Genomic DNA, 20,593 nt, shown 5'->3' with positions numbered 1-20,593 from the left:
CACTCTCTCTCTCTCTCTCTCTCTCTCTCTCTCTCTCTCTCTCTCTCTCTCTCTCTCTCCCCCTCCGTCCCTCCCTTATCCCCCCATCTCTCTCTCTCTCTCTCTCTCTCTCTCTCTCTCTCTCTCTCCCTCACTCACTCCCTCCCTCATCTCATTTTTTCCAGTGGAAAACCTCATCATTATTGATGTGCTATGGGATGAGAGAGAATATTGTATCACTTAACAATAGAATCACTTATTTTTCTATTCGTTTTTTTCACCTCAAAGAATCCACCATGCTGCTTTCTTGCCGTTGGGCCAGTTTCCACACCTGTCTGGTTAAGGTGATGTGGTCTATATCTTTTTAATGACAACCATAACCACTACCGCCCCCACTCTTAGACCATATTTATTTTATTTATTTTCACAAGTATGTGGTGAATTTTCTAAACCTCTTAGTACTACACTGGTAACACAGCAAGTCTTACGTTCAAAACCTTTCATTTGTGTATTCATGTTTCGCCACACAACCTTTTATAGAAAATATACGTTTACTGTGAAATATGAGTACATTGGTTTAATCACCAAAACACATCGTAATGATACTGTATTGATCACTACAATATTTGGTGTTTTAGTTTGCAAGAAAGGCATTTCACTGGACTTGTCCTCGTGACATTAAAACCTGAAACATGAAAAAGACCCCAGCAATTTCATTTAGGAGACATGTTTACTGTGAGTGTTCCCCAACAGGCCGGAGGAAAGGGACAGGGAGAGAGAAGGGACAGGCCGGAGGAAAGGGACAGGGAGAGAGAAGGGACAGGGGGAGGAAAGGGACAGGGAGAGAGAAGGGACAGGGGGAGGAAAGGGACAGGGAGAGAGAAGGGACAGGGGGAGGAAAGGGACAGGCCGGAGGAAAGGGACAGGGAGAGAGAAGGGACAGGGAGAGAGAAGGGACAAACAATGTGAAGCTGAGGGCCTTCAGGATCATTTTAACTATCACGGCGGCTATGGTTGTCAACTACCTCCCACTGAGGGTGACAATGTTTGTTCGTTATTTTGTTGGGGAAACTGTTATTTTTTTACTCCATCCATTAGTTTCATCTGTGGGTTTGTTCAGCCTCTCCTCTACCTGTATCAATGGTGCCTGAACATAGAGGTCCTGGGTTTTACCACTGGTAAAAAACTTGCTTCAATGTTGACAAATATTGTTTTTCTTAGAGTCGAAATCTAATTAGCCTTATACAAAAAATCCCTATAAAAATATGTACGTTTATGCTAGAGATATCCAGTGGCGTGTATTCATGGATGCCAAGGTAATCCAGGCTTCCCCAAATATTTTACAATTGTATTTGTATATATATATAATAATGTACCTTTAGTCTCTCTGTGTTTTTCTTAATATTGTGTCAATTCGAAAAGGGGCTGAATCTCACTGGAGAAATCATCCACGGGAGGGAAACAGCGCCCCCTCTGTCTCAGTATGTGTAGCCCATGTATCTGATGCCGTCTGGAACATATCATTTGATTGATTGAGGCCAGCAAACATTTGGCCTGCCTTGATAAAACAATTCTAAAACAATTAGCCAATCAACGTTGAGCTGAGATCAACTGCGGGTTGTCCTGGTGCAGCAAAATGCCCCCCCCCCCCCCCCCCCCAAGGGAGGCCAGTTTGGATTTGGCTTCACACCAATCAAATCACATCCTGAGAAAAACGTCATAATTGTCAGACAAACATGTCTGTTTCTGGTCTGCTTGTGTTGATGTCCTGCAGTAGCTAGGTTGCTAAATCGGCCCTTTTCTAAGTCATGGATGGAGATGGGAATTTGGACTTGTGGCTTTGATTTCATTCTCTGTACAGGCCAATAATTATGAAAGGGATTCTGATCTAACCATGAATTCATATGTTATGCAACTGGCCTGAGACGATTGAAGTTCAATATGTAGCCTAGATGTAACCTAGTAGGCTCACGTTAACTAACTAGCTAACTTAGCTGGTTCATTGTTGTCCATACGAGGGAACATAGGCTAGCAAGTCTTTTAGCTAGCTAGCCTAAGAAAACAAAAACCATAGACCTTTTTTTTTTCAACATGAAAGAGAGGAGGACGTCATTGATGTTCAAGTAGTCTACAAGTGAGTCCCCCAAAAAATGTTTCACTTGAGCGCACACACACACACACACACACACACACACACACACACACACACACACACACACACACACACACACACACACACACACACACACACACACACACACACACACACACACAGTACCATAGCTACTAAGCCACTTACCTAACATATGGAACAGTCAAAAAATAAATTATAAGAAAAAAGGTTTTGAAGTGTCTGTCCTAGGAGAGATAAGAAAGATCAGGAAATATTTTTGGGTTTTTCTTGGACAACATACCCCTTATTTTTGTTGGCACAAAACTACACTACATGACCAAAAGTATGTGGACACCTGCTCGTCGAAAATTTCATTCCAAAATCATGGGCATTAATATGAAATGTGTCCCCCCTTTGCTGCTATAACAGCCTCCACTCTTCTGGGAATGCTTTCCGCTAGATGTTGGAACATTGCTGCGGGGAACTTGCTTCCATTCAGCCACAAGAATATTACATCAAATCAAATCAAATCAAATTGTGCAGTAATATCCAACAATTTCACAACATATACCCAATACACACAAATCTAAGAAAAGCAATGGAATTAAGAATATATAAATGAATATATGGACGAGCAATGTCAGAGCGGAATAGACTAAGATAGAGTAGAATAGTATAGAATACAGTATATACAGTGGCTTGTGAAATTATTAACCCACTTGGCATTTTTCCTATTTTGTTGCCTTACAACCTGGAATTAAAATTAATTTTTGGGGGGGTTGTATCATTTGATTTACACAACATGCCTACCACTTTGAAGATGCATTTTTTTTTTGTTGTGTGAAACAAACAAGAAATAAGACAAAAAAACAGAAAACTTGTGCGTGCATAACTATTCACCCCCCCCCCAAAGTCAATACTTTGTAGAGCCACCTTTTGCAGCAATTACAGCTGCAAGACTGTTGGGGTATGTCTCTATAAGCTTGGCACATCTAGCCACTGGAATTTCTGCCCATTCTTCAAGGCAAAACTGCTCCAGCTCCTTCAAGTTGGATGGGTTCCACTAGTGTACAGCAATCTTTAAGTCATACCACAGATTCTCAATTGGATTGAGGTCTGGGCTTTGATTAGGCCATTCCAAGACATTTAAATGTTTCCCCTTAAACCACTTGAGTGTTGCTTTAGCAGTATGCTTAGGGTTATTGTCCTGCTGGAAGGTGAACCTCCGTCCCAGTCTCAAATCTCTGGAAGACTGAAACAGGTTTCCCTCAAGAATTTCCCTGTATTTTAGTCTCATCTGACCAGAGTACCTTCTTCCATATGTATGGGGCTTTTGGCGAAAACCAAACGTGTTTGCTTATTTTTTTCTTTAAGCAATGGCTTTTTTCTGCCAACTCTTCCATAAAGCCCAGCTCTGTGGAGTGTACGGCTTAAAGTGGTCCTATGGACAGATACTCCAATCTCCGCTGTGGAGCTTTGCAGCTCCTTCAGGGTTATCTTTGGTCTCTTTGTTGCCTCTGATTAATGCCCTCCTTGCCTGGTCCATGATTTTTTTATGGGCAGCCCTCTCTTGGCAGGTTTGTTGTGGTGCCATATTCTTTCAATTTTTTTAAATAATGGATTTAATGGTGCTCCATGGGATGTTTAAAATTTCAGATATTTTTTTTATAACCCAACCCTGATCTGTACTTCTCCACAACTTTGTCCCTGACCTGTTTGGAGAGCTCGTTGGTCTTCATGGTGCCGCTTGCTTGGTGGTGCCCCTTGCTTAGTAGTGTTGCAGACTCTGGGGCCTTTCAGAACAGGTGTATATATACTGAGATCATGTGACAGATCATGTGACACTTAGATTGCACACAGGTGGACTTTACTTAACTAATTATGTGACTTCTGAAGGTAATTGGTTGTACCAGATGTTATTTAGGGGCTTCATAGCAAAGGGGGTGAATACATATATACGCACCACTTTTCTGTTATTTATTTTTTAGAATTTTTTGAAACAAGTATTATTTCTTTTTTTCACTTGACCAATTTGGACTATTTTGTCTATGTCCATTACATGAAATCCAAATAAAAATCCATTTAAATTACAGGTTGTAATGCAACAAAATTGGAAAAACGCCAAGGGGGATGAATACTTTTGCAAGGCACTGTACATATGAGATGAGTAATGCAAGATATGTAAACATTATTAAAGTGACTAGTGTTCCAGTTATTAAAGTGAAAGGTGATTTCTAATCGATGTATATAGGCAGCAGCCTCTAATGTGCTAGTGAAGGCTATTTAACAGTCTGATGGCCTTGAGATAGAAGCTGTTTTTCAGTCTCGCTGTCCCAGCTTGATGCACCTGTACTGACCTCTCCTTCTGGATGATAATGGGTTGAACAGGCAGTGGCTCGGGTGGTTGTTGTCCTTGATCATATTTTTGGCCTTCCTGTGACATCGGGTGCTGTAGGTGTCCTGGAGGGCTGGTAGTTTGCCCCCGGTGATGCGTTGGGCAGACCGAACCACCCCCTGGAGACCCTGCGGTTGCGGGCGGTGCAGTTGCCGTACCAGGCGGTGATAAAGCCCGACAGGATGCTCTCAATTGTGCATCTATAAAAGTTTGTGAGGGTTTTAGGTGCCAAGCCACATTTTTCAGCCTCCTGAGGTTGAAGAGGCACTGTTGCGCCTTTTTCACCACACTGTGTGGGTGGACCATTTCAGTTTGTCAGCTATGTGTACGCAGAGGAACTTGAAGCTTTCCACCTTCTCTACTGTGGTCCTGTCGAAGTGGATAGGTGGGTGTTCCCTCTGCTAGTGGGGCACTGACATTTGGCGAATAGGCCTGGCTCGCAGTCACATTCCAATTAATCCCAAAGGTGTTCGATGGAGTTGAGGTCAGGGCTCTGCGCAGGCCAGTCAAGTTCTTCCACACCGATCTCGACAAACCATTTCTGTATGGACCTTGCCTTGTGCACGGGGGGCATTGATGAAACAGGAAAGGGCTTTCACCAAACTTTTGCCACAAAATTGGAAGCACAGAATCGTCTAGAATGTCATGGTATGCTGTAGCGTTAAGATTTCCCTTCACTGGAACTAAGGAGCCTGAAAAACAGCTCCAGACCATTATTCCTCCTCCACCAAACTTTACAGTTGGCACTCTGCATTGGGGCAGGTAGCTATCTCCTGGCATCGGCCAAACCCAGACTGCTAGATGGTGAAGCGTGATTCATCACTCCAGAGAACGCGTTTCCACTGCTCCAGAGTCCAATGGCAGCGTGATTTACACCACTCCAGCATTGCACATGGTGATATTAGGCTTGTGTGCGGCTGTTCGGCCATGGAAACCCATTTCATGAAGCTTAGCAGTGAGTGTTGCAACCGAGGACAATTATTTTTTACGCGCTACGCACTTCAGCACTCTGTGGTCCAGTGCTGTGAGCATGTGTGGCCTATCACTTCGCACCCTCATCAACAGTAAGAAAACACCCTCAACAACAGTAATAAAACTCCCATCTTAACAGTAATAAAACACCCTCATAAACAGTAATAACCCCCCCCCCCATTCCTGAGTTTGTGTCTGTTATTCAAGTAATGTTTTAGCCCCACTGATAAAAACCAATTAATGTTCTCTAGCAGCAGACTCGGTTTCAAATACTATTAGAACATTTTCAAATACATTCAACATTTGCTTTTGTCTGATTGGACTGGCCGATGGGCGTGGTTTACAGTTTTGCGACTACTCTATAGGTCCATTAAAGCCAGGCAAGTTCAATCAAGCACATCTAAAGGATTTGGAATGATTTCAAATAGTATTTGAACCCAGGTCTGCTCTCTCTCTCTGAGGCTGAATGCTATTTCCCAGGCAGGCAGGATGGAGAGCTTTCACTATATACTGCATAGATTATTATTATTATTCAAGAAATGACGTTTTCCCCTCTTATCTACATTTTAGTCATTTAGCAGACGCTCTTATCCAGAGCGACTTACATTATCTTTTTATTTTTCATACTGGCCCCCCGTGGGAATCAAACCCACAACCCTGGCGTTACAAACGCCATGCTCTACATCCCTGCCGGCCATTCCCTCCCCTACCCTGGGCCAATTGTGCGCCGCCCCATGGGTCTCCCGGTCGCGGCCGGCTACGACAGAGCCTGGATTCGAACCAGGATCTCTAGTGGCAAAGCTAGCACTGCGATGCAGTGCCTTAGCACTGCGCCACTCGGCAGACTTTATCTAGAAAGCAAGGTGTCACGTGTTCATAGTGTGACCAAGGGAATGTGGTTCCAATATGGAGGAATGTTATAAAACACAATAAGATGCATCTACAACAACAACCTCAGAAAATACCTCTTCTCAGTCAACAACATTTACATTTTAGTCATTTAGCAGACGCTCTTATCCAGAGCGACTTACAGTTAGTGAATACATTTTTTTTTTTTATACTGGCCCCCCGTGGGAATCGAACCCACAACCCTGGCGTTGCAAACGACATGCTCTATCAACTGAGCTACATCCCTGCCGGCCATTCCCTCCCCTACCCTGGGCCAATTGTGCGCCGCCCATGAGTCTCCCGGTCGCGGCCGGCTGCGACAGAGCCTGGATTCGAACCAGGATCTCTAGTGGCACAGCTAGCACTGCATTGCAGTGCCTTAGACCACTGCGCCACTCAGGAGTCTTCTAGTGGCTTCATGAAACATGGTCCCCATAATTGACTTCACACTGAAATACTGAAATAAAAGTAACAATTAGCTAATTGCAGATGTCAGGCTGGGTCTGTAGCTTTATTTGGCATATCCCATAATAAAAAATAAAAAAATGTTTATTTGAAAGAGTTAGCTGGCTAGCTTGTAAAGTGCCAAATTAAAGTAGCCTAGCTTTTTCTGTTTAGCTAGCTAATGTTAGCTTATCAAGGTGCAAAAATTATAATAACATTTAAACTTTCTGTATCTAGCCAATAGTTTATCATATTACTTTGGCTTCATATATTTGAATTAAATAATCAACTTTGCTTACCTTAATACATTTAATAAATGACAGGCTTAAGACTACTTGCAAGCTGGTTTAACCACAGTCATTTTTGCATTGTCATGCTGGAATGGTAATCGGTTTTTGAATCGGAATGGCAGTTAAATTTGAATTGACCAAAAGGTAAACCCCCTTTTTTATCTAAGATTGTATGCTTTTCTTTATCTCTGGTTCTCGTCCAAAGAACCAGAAGGTTCTATATAGAACCCCAAATAACAGAGGACTGTTAAGGACAGGAACCATTTATTTATGTGTGTCACGTCTCCTCCCGTTGCTCCCCTCCGGCGCTCTGATTCGCCGGTCTACTGAGCCAACCGGTGTGAGCACACCACCTCGCCAACACCGGAATGGAAACCCAACGCACCCTAAATCACCTCCAGCGCACCTGCACCTCATCATCTCATCACCACCCCTATTTTGCCCTGGACTGTTCTGGAAGATGTTGTGTGTGATTGTTTAGCTTCGTGTCGTTTACTCGTTGTTATTTCTCTTTGTCATTGTTTAAGTAAACCTTGACCTCGTTAATTCCTGCGTCTGCGTCCTGCCTCTTCGTACACTCAGTACTCGTCACACTGTGTTTGTGAATAAAGCCTATTTGTAGATATTTCTGGCCTGCTTATTCCCATGGGTGTAGGTCGGCTACACGAGGAATGTTTACTTACGGTTAAATCCCCCACGTTACATTTATTAAATCTCAATCTGCCACTTAAAATGTACAGATGCAGTACATAGGCTCCACCCATAAGCCGTTCTCTGATTTCATAAGAGACAACCCATCAAGTGGTTACCGTAGTAGAATAAGCTACACTGGGTTCCTGGTCGTAGTAAGATCTAATGATGGGAAGTTCGGCTCTTTTCTGAGAGCCGGCTCTTTTGACTCGGCTCCCAAAGAAGAGCCGGCTCTTTCGACTCCCGAACGGCTCTTTATTTAGGATCTTTTGTAGCCTATATTTTACCTTAACTTTGAAAAAAAATCATGGTTTATGTGTTGAAAACCCTTTTGCTTTCAGTGTTTTTATGAGAGACCTTATAATGCCTAATTCTGTGCATTTATTCTGTGACAAAACCACTCTTACATTTGTTTATTTCAATTAAACTTTTTTATTGCACAAATTAACAATAAACTTCAAACAAATCCACAGAACAGAATCAAAACCAGAACCAAACTCCAGCAAACAGCATTAGTCCTCAGGGCAGGTTGGCATTCAGGAAGATCAGATGCCTCAGCTTGGATGGGCTGATAGGCCTGATACGATTTCGCCTCTCCGTGAGTATCTGCCCTGTTTTGGAGAAGATTCTCTCAGAAGGAACTGATGTGGCAACAATACATAGTCTCCCCTCCATCACCTTCACCAGGAGTGGAAAGACTGAGGCCTTGGCCTGCCACCAGCTCAGTGGGTCTTCTGCTCTCTGGATGAGGGGCTCCTCAAGGTAGCTCCTCACCTCCATTATAGCATCAGCTGTCGGATTTCTCCTTGAAGCATCTCCTGTAGCTCTGTCATCAAAAAGCCTCCAAACAGCAGAGGTTTGCTGCTCCTCCTCCACTTGGCCCTGTAATGGTGGAGCTGGCTGGCTGCTGGGGGTGCATTTTGCTGCTGCTGCTGCACTAATCCTCTGAAGAGCTTCATCAACAGCTCTACGATCACTGAAGGCAAGTTTTTTAAACCTTGGATCCAATAAGGTAGTTTCTGAAAGGACAGTGTTGTACTCCATCCGCAGAAATTTGCGGTCCATGGCTGAACAAAGAGCTGCAACTAATTCCTTCACTTTCTGCACAGTTACTGTCCATTGGTTCTCGGCTGTCACCAGCTGCAGACCTTTGCAAAGCAGGAGCATTTTCGAGGCTGTGACATAGCTGAAGGAGAGAAAACAGCAACTTTTAGAATTTAGTTTTTTAAAAGTATGTGGCATATTATACGTGATGCATTATACTGTATGTGTTGTGTTTGCAATGTATAATAGTGACTGAATAGTAGTAGAGAAAACAATGCTTCAATGGTTCTAGGTACCTGTCTGCACTTATCTCCACAGTCACCTCCTGGAATGGTTGCAGGACGGCGCAGACCTCTTTCACCAGCTCCCATTCCTCTTGGCTTAATGGCTCAATAGATGCGTTGATGAGGGCCAGGGTGGAGATGATGGCATCTTTTATTTCAAGCATTCGTTTCAACATATCAAATGTTGAGTTCCACCTGGTGGCACACTCTTGTTTGGGCCTCAGTTCAGGAATCCCCATTTGGCGCTGTGTGGACTTTAGCTTCTGTGCTGCTACTGTGCTTTTGTGGAAAAACTCCACAACAGCCTTCACCTTATCCACGGTTGTTTTGATCACCTTCAGAGCATCTCTAACCACCAGGTTTAGTGTATGCGCCAGACATGGGTGATGGGTCCACTTCAAAACTTTTATGGCTTTGGTGATGTTTGCAGCATTATCACTCACACAGCACACCACTTTGTCCTCTACTTGCCACTCTTTTGCCACTCTTAGTAGCTCCACTGCCAAGTTTTCTGCAGTGTGTCTGTCGGTGAACTCGAAGCAGTCCAGAAGGCAAGATGTCATCTTGTAATCTTCAATAAAGTGGCAAGTGACAGACATGAAAGAGCAGGTTGTTCTGGAGGTCCAGCAGTCAGTTGTCAGGCAAACTGATGGAGCTTTTGTCACCCTTTCTTGCCATAATGCACGTTCTGTGTCATATAGTTTTGGGATCATTGTTTGGGAAAGTGTTTTTCTACTGGGTAGAGTGTATGTGGGATTTAGGGCTTTGACAAAGTTTTTCATTCCTTTGTCCTCCACAATGGAAAAGGGTTGAAAATCAGAAGCTACCATTTTAGCCAACTCATCATCAATACTGTGCTGTTTGGCTGGGGTCATCAGTTTAGGTAAAAACTGACTTATTTTGCTTTGAGTTGCAGTAGGAGAGGTTATACTTGCACGCATGGGGATGGCAGTAGACGTTACAGCAGCTGTTGTTCTGGTATGAGACACACCAGGATCAGTAGATGGTGAGCTGGCTTGCCCTCTCTCCTCTAACTGCACTGTAGGATGGACAGTTCTTGTATGTCTATGCAGGTTTGTGGTGGAACCTGCTCTTATAGTGACCTTCGTTTTGCAGTGAAGGCACTCTGCTTTCTTGTTCCCAATATCTTTAAACTGCAGCCAGATGCTGCTTCGCTTTCTAGTGTCACTCATAGTTAAACGACACGACAATGCAAGACGCACACACGCTCCTCAGTCCGCTCTGTCTCTCTCTTCACTTGCAGTGGAGTCAAGTGGTGTGTCTGCCCCGCCCCCTCTCTGTTTACACATCCTTAATTCTCACGTGAATGCCGCATGCTGGTCGCCATGCTGGCCAATCATAACAGACCTCTGTGAAAGTGAAACCTAAGCAGCGAATGGGCAAAAAACTGGGAGCCGGCTCTCACTCGATGCGAGCCGGCTCTTCTGATTCACTACAAAGAGCCGGCTCTCAGAGCCGATGCTTGTGCGCATGACCCATCACTAGTAAGATCCCCGGGACCAGGAAACACTGTCACCCGGTTAGAGTTAGGGTTAACACTAACCCGCCCCCTGGACCAGGATTGGGAAACAACGCTGTAACCCACAAACACCTGGGGCTCAATTCCATCCGTATCGCTGAAGCGTTACAGATCGCCGCGACAGAAATGTAAAGGTAATTTCCGATCGAGCCGACGTATGCAGCGTTTACCGTGAATGCAGTATCGCTAACGCGGGAACATGACCTTTACATTTCAATCACGCTGTAAAGCTGAATTTCCTCAATGCGGATTGAATAGAGCCCCCATGGTTTCTTGACTAAAACAGTCTTGATTTTGCATTGTAATTTGTGTTTAAGAGACTGAGTCTATAGGTTTGAGTTCATTTTGGTGGTATTTTTTGTTTCATTCTGTTTGCCATCTGATTCGTTTGTGAATACACATTATTCTTGACAACTTTGCCCTGCCTCGTCTCTACAGGCAGAGTTGAGCTAAATAACAAAGTCAGTGGTATGAATTTGTATTCCTCTCTACCAACATGGGTGTGTTTGTGTGTGTGCTTGTGTGCGCGTGTTAATGCGCTTGTGTGCGCGTGCATGCTGTGTGTGTGTGTGTGTGTGTGTGTCTGTGAGCAGTGTGCCGTAACACTGACGCAGTAATCAAGGGAAAGCCTGCGTGCGACCCTGAAGATCAGCAGTGAAATACTGAGAAATGGTAGCTAGGGCACGGGTCGCACCTCAAATTGCACCCTATTACCTAGACAGTGTAGACTCTGATCAAAAGTAGTGCACTATGCAGGCAATAATAGGGTGGCATTGTGGACGCAGACTGTGCCCTAGCTACCTGTATGAATGCAATCAGGCGCCCCGTTAAATTATACAAAGTCACAATCTGCACCTGAAACTAAATAGCCTAATTGATTACACGCAGCATGTGATGCAGGCCTAATGTATTCACGGGGTTGCATCCCAAATGCCATCCTGTTCCCTATATAGTGCTTTACCACTTTTCACCATAGGGTCCATTTGGTCTAAAGTAGTGCGCACCACATAGGGAATAGGGTGTCATTTGGGACGCACAAGTGGTGTTAACACCGACTTCCACCTCATTTGTTTTAGTGTAGAGCCTGAGATGGGATGGGGAAGGAATATTCATTCTGAAATTCCTTTATCCTTGTGCTTGTCATGTACTGTGAAATATCTCCAAAATTATAATTCCATGATGATGTGGGGGCAAAGACGAGGCTGATCATTTTTGACGATGGTCGACCCAACTCGCTCATGTTGTTACGATGGCCATTTACATTTACATTACATTTACGTCATTTAGCAGACGCTCTTATCCAGAGCGACTTACAAATTGGTGCATTCACCTTATAGCCACTTTACAATGTTTTTTTTGTTTTTTTTGGGGGGGGGGTGGGGTAAGGGGGGGTAGAAGGATTACTTTATCCTATCCCAGGTATTCCTTAAAGAGGTGGGGTTTCAAATGTCTCCGGAAGGTGGTGAGTGACTCCGCTGTCCTGGCGTCGTGAGGGAGCTTGTTCCACCATTGGGGTGCCAGAGCAGCGAACAGTTTTGACTGGGCTGAGCGGGAACTATGCTTCCGCAGAGGAAGGGGAGCCATGACTTCTTATACGTTCTGCTGTAGTCTTTAATACTCCTTTCCATCCTCTTACTGTGTTAATGCAGCACATGGTTACATCTCTTGATCTGCTTCTGTATAACCCAAAGAGCCCTGCTTCTGTATAACCCAAAGAGCCCTGCTTCTGTATAACCCAAAGAGCCAAGATGACAGGTAACATATTCAGTTTATGATCATTTATGGTTGTCTGTCAAGAATACAACATATACTTGTAGGTAGCCTGCTATATTCATAAGTTAGCAAATTTGCTCTAAATTCTTACTGACTTTGAGATGTGGGTCGTGAAGGCAGTCAAATTCCACGTGACCGTTTAGTCATGGTAATTAGGCTTCTCCAAGGTCTGATGCTGCTGATGGTCATTAGCAGCCTACCAAACTTGCTAACTGCCTGGTACGCAGCGCTCTATTGTCCCCGTAATCACTCTGACATCAATGCAAATGTAATCGAAAATCAAATCAAACATTTCATGAGAGGCCATGAGTTCGTGTTGAGCAACATTTCCATAGGCTATGCATTGCATGAGAAAACACAGTGATGACCTCTACTAAAAATGATCCCATCAGCTTCTCTATTTTATTCAGCTTTGTTCAATTTTATTCTTTATACTGTCAAATACTATAAAAGAATGCCATGGCAAATATAAGCAAATCTTGTCTGCTAAATGAACTATTGTAGCCCACAGCCATTTGGCATAGTCACATCAGGACCTAACATAAGGACAACTCAGAGTATGCTATTACTTTCGTCTGAAATAGACTACATTTAAACTTGTCTAAAATTAATAATGGATTTATTGTGAAGGTGTAGGCTATATTTCATGGATTTATTCGACTTTTTAAAATGGCTTGGAGATGCTAAATGTGTTTATGTTAATTGACGGTCAAGTATTGTGAGACTGACAGTTATTTGCTTGACAATCACCGGCTGATGAAATGTTGTGACCACGACAGCTCTATGTGGGGGCATAACATAAACAGGATGGTGAAGTAAGTCCACCATCTTGTTTTCCAAACAGGCTTCATTCCTTTCATCTTGCGGTCAAATAAACCCTCCAGATCTAAACAGGATACACTCTGGAGGAGTCTTTATTTTCCCCTTTCTTGTTGTTGTTAATACCTGCCCAAATCTATTTCAGTTGTTTCTCCTATGTCAAACCTTGTAGTAAGATGCTTTTGGTATGGACATAATGAATATCAGATCTCTCCATCCAGCAGACCTAATGGATTGCAGAGGAGAGTAAAATGAGAGGAAGGGAGGAAAGGAGGAGAAGTGAGGTGAGGATGGAGTCAAGGAGGAGAAGTGAGGTGAGGATGGAGTCAAGGAGGAGAAGTGAGGTGAGGATGGAGTCAAGGAGGAGAGGAGAGGAGAGGAGAGGAGAGGAGAGGAGAGGAGAGGAGAGGAGAGGGGATGATAATAGGTGTTTTTTACATTGGATAAAAGTAGATACTCAGAGGTAGAAAATTGTATATCATACAAGCAACACTGAAGCATGCATGAGGGCATCAGCTGTTCCGGACGATGTGTAGCCGATGTGAGTAAGACCTTTAAACAGGTCAACATTCACAAGGCCGCAGGGCCAGACAGATTACTAGGAAGTGTACTCAGAGCATGCGCTGATCAACTGGCATGTGTCTTCACTGACATTTTCAACATGTCCCTGACTGAGTCTGTAATACCAACATGTTTCAAGCAGACCACCATAGTCCCCGTGCCCAAGAACACTAAGATAACCTGCCTAAATGACTACCGACCCATAGCACTCATATCTGTAGCCATGAAGTGCTTTGAAAGGCTGGTCATGGCTCACATCAACACCATCATCCCAGAAACCCTAGACCCACTCCTACTAGCATACCGCCCCAACAGATCCACAGATGATGCAATATCTATTGCACTCCACACTGCCCTTTCCCACCTGGACAAGAGGAACACCTATGTGAGAATGCTATTCATTGACTACAGCTCAGCGTTCAACACCATAGTGCCCTCAAAGCTCATCACTAAGCTAAGGACCCTGGGACTAAACACCTCCCTCTGCAACTGGATCCTGGAAATCCTGACGGGCTGCCCCCAGGTGGTAAGGGTAGGTAACAACACATCTGCCACACTGATCCTCAACACGGGGGCCCCTCAGGGGTGCATGCTCAGTCCCCTCCTGTTCTCCCTGTTCACCCATGAATGCATGGCCAGGCACGACTCTAACACCATCATTAAGTTTGCTGACGACACAACAGTGGTAAGCCTGATCACCGACAAAGATGAGACAGCCAATAGGGAGGAGGTCAGAGACCTGGCCGTGTGGTGCCAGGATAACAACCTCTCCCTCAACGTGATCAAGATAAAGGAGATGATTGTGGACTACAGGAAAAAAAAGAGGGCTGAGCACGCCCCCATTCTCATTGACGGGGCTGTAGTGGAACAGGTTGAGAGCTTCAAGTTCCTTGGTGTCCACATCACCAACAAACTATCATGGTCCAAACACACCAAGACAGTCATGAAGAGGGCACGACAAAGCCTATCGGGAGACTGAAAAGATTTGGCATGGGTCCTCAGATCCTCAAAAAGTTATATAGCCGCACTATCGAGAGCATTCTGATTGTTTGCATCACTGCCTGGTATGGCAACTGCTCGGCCTCCAACCGCAAGGCACTACAGAGGGTAGTGCGTACGGCCCAGTTCGTCACTGGGGCCAAGCTTCCTGCCATCCAGGACCTCTATACCAGGAGGAAGGCCCTAAAAATTGTCAAATTTTCACCCTAGTCAAAGACTCCAGCCACCCTAGGTCCAAAAGGCTTCTTAACCTCTTTGGAATCGGTGTCCCGTATATGGGACGGTTGAGCTAACGTGCACTAATGTGATTAGCATGACTGTTGTAAGTAACAGCAAACTTTCCAGGACATGTACAGTTGAAGTCGGAAGTTAACATACACTAAGTTGACTGTGCCTTTAAACAGCTTGGAAAATTCCAGAAAATTATGTCATGGCTTTAGAAGCATCTGGTAGGCTAATTGACATAATTTGAGTCAATTGGAGGTGTACCTGTGGATGTTTTTCAAGGGCTACCTTCAAACTCAGTGCCTCTTTGCTTGATATCATGGGAAAATCAAAAGAAATCAGCCAAGACCTCAGAAAACATTTTTTATAGACCTCCACAAGTTTGGTTCATCCTTGGGAGCAATTTCCAAATGCCTGAAGGTACCACGTTCATCTGTACAAACAATAGTACGCAAGTATAAACACCATGGGAATACGCAGCCGTCATACCGCTCAGGAAGGACATGCGTTCGGTCTCCTAGAGATCAACGTACTTTCGTGAGTACAAATCAATCCCAGAACAACAGCAAAGGACCTTGTGAAGATGCTGGAGGAAACAGGTACAAAAGTATTTATATCCACAGTAAAATTAGTCCTATATCAACATAACCTGAAATGCCGTTCACCAAGGAAGAAGCCACTGCTCCAAAACCCCTATAAAAAAGCCAGACTACGGTTTGCAACTGCACATGGGGACGAAGATCGTACTTTTTGGAGAAATGTCCCCTGGTCTGATTAAACAAAAATATAACTGTTTGGCCATAATGACCATCGTTATGTTTGGAGGAAAAGGGGGAAATTGCAAGCCGAAGAACACCATCCCAACCGTGACGCACAGGGGTGGCAGCATCATGCTGTGGGGGTGCTTTGCTGCATGAGGGACTGGTGCACTTCACAAAATAGATGGCATTATGAGGAAGGAAAATTATGTGGATATATTGAAGCAACATCTCAAGACATCAGTCAGGAAGTTAAAGCGTGGTCGCAAATGGGTCTTCCAAATGGACAATGACCCCAAGCATACTTCCAAAGTTATGGCAAAATGGCTTAAGGACAATAAAGTCAATGTATTGGAGTGGCCATCACAAAGCCCTGACCTCAATCCTATAGAACATTTGTGGGCAGAACTGAAAAAGCGTTTGCGAGCAAGGAGGCCTACAATCCTGACTTAGTTACACCAGCTCTGTCAGGAGGAAATGGCCAAAATTCACCCAACTTATTGTGGGAAGCTTGTGGAAGGCTACCCGAAACGTTTGACCCAAGTTAAACATTTAAAGGCAATGCTACCAAATACTAATTGAGAGTATGTAAACTTCTGACCCACTGGGAATGTGATGAAATAAATAAAAGCTGAACTAAATCATTCTCTCTACTATTATTCTGACATTTCACATTCTTAAAATAAAGTGGTGATCCTAACTGACCTAAAACAGGGAATTCTTACTAGGATTAAATGTCAGGAATTGTGAAAAACTGAGTTTAAATGTATTTGGCTAAGGTGTATGTAAACTTCCGACTTCAACTGTATTTGGGAGCAGTATAACGGTGAGTTTCTATTGATATTGGATCTTTATCCGGCTACTGTGAAAAGTTTGGATGTGCGTAAAACCCTCCATAGTCTGCGTTGTTTTAATATTATATGACCATGGGAAGCAATTATGGTGACTGTAAATGTATTTAGACACAGACTATTTCAAACAAGTTGTTGTTTCGTTTTGTTTAGAATTTGATTAGAACTATTCACTCTGTTTTTAGTGAATTTAATCTTGCTTATTGACGACATTTGGCATGTCCATGCTCAGCGTTAACGCAATTTACAGTAGGCCTAGCCCTTATATCAGTGTGAATGCTATGTATATATGTGACCGACCACCTCTTTTCAGACTTATGTTGCAACCTTTTAAATTGTGTTTTTTTACGTTGGATAAAAGTAGGGAAAATGGTATATCATACACTACAGTTGATGAACAATGGGAAAGTAATTCTGCTTTGAAAGTTGATCAACTTGTAACCCCACTTTTAACAAAATGTCCCTTTAACGTTTTGGTGCACCTACTGGAGAGTTCTTCTTGGTCTACACCCATTCAGCGTCGTTCACACCCTCTTAAGCCTTAGCCCCACCCATCTCTTTAAGGATTCACATGTGAGGCCATGTGCTAAACAGAGTGAGTACGGTAGTGGCAGGGTAGACCATGTGAGGCCATGTGCTAAACAGAGTGAGTACGGTAGTGGCAGGGTAGACCATGTGAGGCCATGTGCTAAACAGAGTGAGTACGGTAGTGGCAGGGTAGACCATGTGAGGCCATGTGCTAAACAGAGTGAGTACGGTAGTGGCAGGGTAGACCATGTGAGGCCATGTGCTAAACAGAGTGAGTACGGTAGTGGCAGGGTAGACCATGTGAGGCCATGTGCTAAACAGAGTGAGTACGGTAGTGGCAGGGTAGACCATGTGAGGCCATGTGCTAAACAGAGTGAGTACGGTAGTGGCAGGGTAGGCTAGCAGGGTAGACCATGCGAGGCCATGTGCTAAACAGAGTGAGTACGGTAGTGGCAGGGTAGACCATGTGAGGCCATGTGCTAAACAGAGTGAGTACGGTAGTGGCAGGGTAGACCATGTGAGGCCATGTGCTAAACAGAGTGAGTACGGTAGTGTAGTAAACAACCAAAGATTTCAAGACTGAAAGTGGTGGAAATAGTAGCCTACAATAAGGAAAAACTTGTTCATTAAATACAGTAGATGGCCGTAATCCAGGCTCTGTCGTAGCCGGCCGCGACCGGGAGACCCATGGGGCGGCGCGCAATTGGCACAGCGTCGTCCAGGGTAGGGGAGGGAATGGCTGGCAGGGATGTAGCTCAGTTGATAGAGCATGGCGTTTGCAACGCCAGGGTTGTGGGTTTGATTCCCACAGGGGGTATGAAATATAAAATGATGTATGCACTAACTGTAAGTCGCTCTGGATAAGAGCGTCTGCTAAATGACTAAAATGTAAAATGTAAAATGTAATCACCCACAAACACACCCGTATACATGGATGAACGCTTCACTGGAACCCCTTTAACGTTTTGTTTGCACAGCTTGTTTGGCCCAAATTGTGTCAAGTCACTCCGGTTCACACTGACCGTGTGCAGAAAGTAGTACATTACAACTTTTTCCCACTGATCTTTGCCGATAGCGCCTGCTAAATTCAGGGCAGCCATGTTGTTGAGAGCAGTACCTTGGCAGTTCTCCATAGCTAACGTTATACTGTATCTTTAAAAAAAAGCCACAGTAGCAAGGATTATCCACACATACGGAGCAGTTCATGTTATAGACAGAAGCTTGCTACATGGCAGACCAATCCAAACTCATCTTTCGGCAAGTCCGGCCCATCCATTATCTCAGCCAATCATGGCCAGCGGGAAGATTCCTGTCTTTTTCAGTGGCTAAACCAACTAGGCTCGAATTTAACAAATGTATTCGTACTTACAGATGCCATACAAGTTAAGGCACATGAAAGTTCACATATTCTTTTTTTTTTTACCTTTATTTAACTAGGCAAGTCAGTTAAGAACAAATTCTTATTTACAATGATGGCCTACACCGGCCAAACCCGGACGACGCTGGGCCAATTGTGCGCCGCCCTATGGGACCCCCAATCACGGCCGGTTGTGATCCAGCCTGGAATCGAACCAGGGGGTCTGTAGTGACGCCTCAAGCACTGAGATGTAGTGTCTTAGACCGCTGGTTCGATTCCAGGCTGTATATACATAATATACATAAATATACATAGCACTACATTTACAATACACATTTTTTATTTAATTTAATTTAACAATACAATTCAGCCATTCAGCAGATGCTCCCATCCAGAGTGACCCACAGCTAGTGCATTCATCTTAAGATAGCCAGGCGAGACAACCACGTATCACAGTCGTATCTCATCCACGTATCAAATACCTAATACAATACATAATGCAATGTAAAATGCAATAGAAAATGCATTAAAATGTCTGTGTGTCTCTTCACAGTCCCCGTCATGCTGCAAGGTGTTCTTTATCGGTTTTTGAATCTGGTTTTATTGCTAGCTTGAGTTACCTTTGGTGGCAGAGAGTTCCATCTAGTCATGGCTCTATTTATTACTGTGTGTTTCCCAGCCTCTGTTCTGGACCTGGGGACTGGGAAGAGACCTCTGGCTGCATGTCTTGTGTGATACTGATTTAAACAACAGTCACGTCCCAGCTGGGATAGAAGTTTGAGAACAATTTTATCCACAGTGAATATATGAAGGCACATGCCCATATAAAGGGACATGCATATATAAACGGACATGTTTATATGAAGGGACATGCCTATATAAAGGGACATGTTTATATGAAGGCACAAGCCTATATGAAGGGACATTAACATATAAAGGAACATGTTTATATAAAGGGACATGCCTATATAAAGGGACATGCATATATAAAGGGACATGTTTATATAAAGGGACATGTTTATATGAAGGGACATGTTTATATAAAGGGACATGCCTATATAAAGGGACATGCCTATATAAAGGGACATGTATACCAGGGTTGGCTGGCCTTCTCTAGTCACTCGTAGGCTCAGTCACTGGTATACTTTTATTTACAAAGCCATTTTGGGTTTACTACCTTTTTATTTGGGCATTTTTATTGTTCAGAAATGTGGTGGGTACTCTCTTCGTTCACTGGACTTTATCCTGCTAACTGTTCCAAATGTCCGAACTGAATTTGGTAAAAGGTCTTTTATGTACTCTGCGCCATCGTCTTGGAACACCTTACAAAATAATTTTCAACTGGAAGAACTTGTCCCGATTGGTGTTTTTAAATCTCTGATGAAGGATTTTGAGGCTGATTCCCTGACCTGTCAATGTCTTTAATTTGCTGTTTTTGATATTGTTATACTCTTGTGAATTCATGAATGGTTTTTACTAGATTACTTGTAGTTTTTCATGTTGTCTGTCTGTAATTTTTTGTAATGACTTGGTGCTGCCTATCTTGGCCAGGACGCTCTTGAAAAAGAGATTTTAATCTCAATGAGCCCTTCCTGGTTAAATAAAGGTTAAATAAAAATAAAAAATAAAATGTTTATATAAAGGGACATGCCTACATAAACGGACATGTTTATATAAAGGGACATATTTCTATAAAAGGACATGCCTACATAAAGGGACAGTTTCATATAAAGGGACATGTTTATATAAAGGGACATGCTAAATAAAGGGACATGTTTATATAAAGGGACATGTTTATATAAAGGGACATATTTATATAAAGGGACATGTTTATATAAAGGGACATGTTTATATAAAGGGACATGTTTATATAAAGGGAAAGTTTCATATAAAGGGACATGTTTATATAAAGGGACATGTTTATATAAAGGGACATGTTTATATAAAGGGACATGTTTATATAAAGGGAAGGTTTCATATAAAGGGACATGTTTATATAAAGGGACATGTTTATATAAAGGGACATGCCTATATAAAGGGACATGCCTATATAAAGGGACATGTTTATATAAAGGGACATGCC

At 43.4% G+C, this 20,593-nt stretch overlaps 1 protein-coding gene across 1 annotated transcript; it reads right to left on the bottom strand.

Annotated features, from left to right (window-relative positions):
• Positions 1–8,190: 8,190 nt before the first annotated feature.
• On the bottom strand, positions 8,191–10,338 carry LOC311125497 (E3 SUMO-protein ligase ZBED1-like). Its single transcript, XM_084199542.1, has 2 exons — positions 9,112–10,338; positions 8,191–8,957 (listed from the first exon to the last, which is right to left on the bottom strand). The coding sequence occupies exons 1-2, from the start codon at positions 10,290–10,292 to the stop codon at positions 8,291–8,293; spliced, it is 1,848 nt and encodes a 615-aa protein (XP_084055668.1). The 5' UTR covers positions 10,293–10,338; the 3' UTR covers positions 8,191–8,290.
• Between the last annotated feature and the right edge of the window lie 10,255 nt (positions 10,339–20,593).

Source organism: Coregonus lavaretus (assembly GCF_964263955.1).
Source record: "Coregonus lavaretus genome assembly, contig: HAP1_SCAFFOLD_832, whole genome shotgun sequence".
NCBI classification, from domain to species: domain Eukaryota; kingdom Metazoa; phylum Chordata; class Actinopteri; order Salmoniformes; family Salmonidae; genus Coregonus; species Coregonus lavaretus.
This window is presented reverse-complemented; position numbering and strand designations above follow the sequence as displayed.

Bases quoted from the DNA above. Each gene is read 5' to 3' on its own strand.
- LOC311125497 (XM_084199542.1), bottom strand. From the start codon at position 10,292: ATGAGTGACACTAGAAAGCGAAGCAGCATCTGGCTGCAGTTTAAAGAT. The intron at 8,958-9,111 runs GTACCTAGAACC...TCTCTCCTTCAG, and splicing joins GTGGAGATAAGTGCAGACAG to CTATGTCACAGCCTCGAAAA.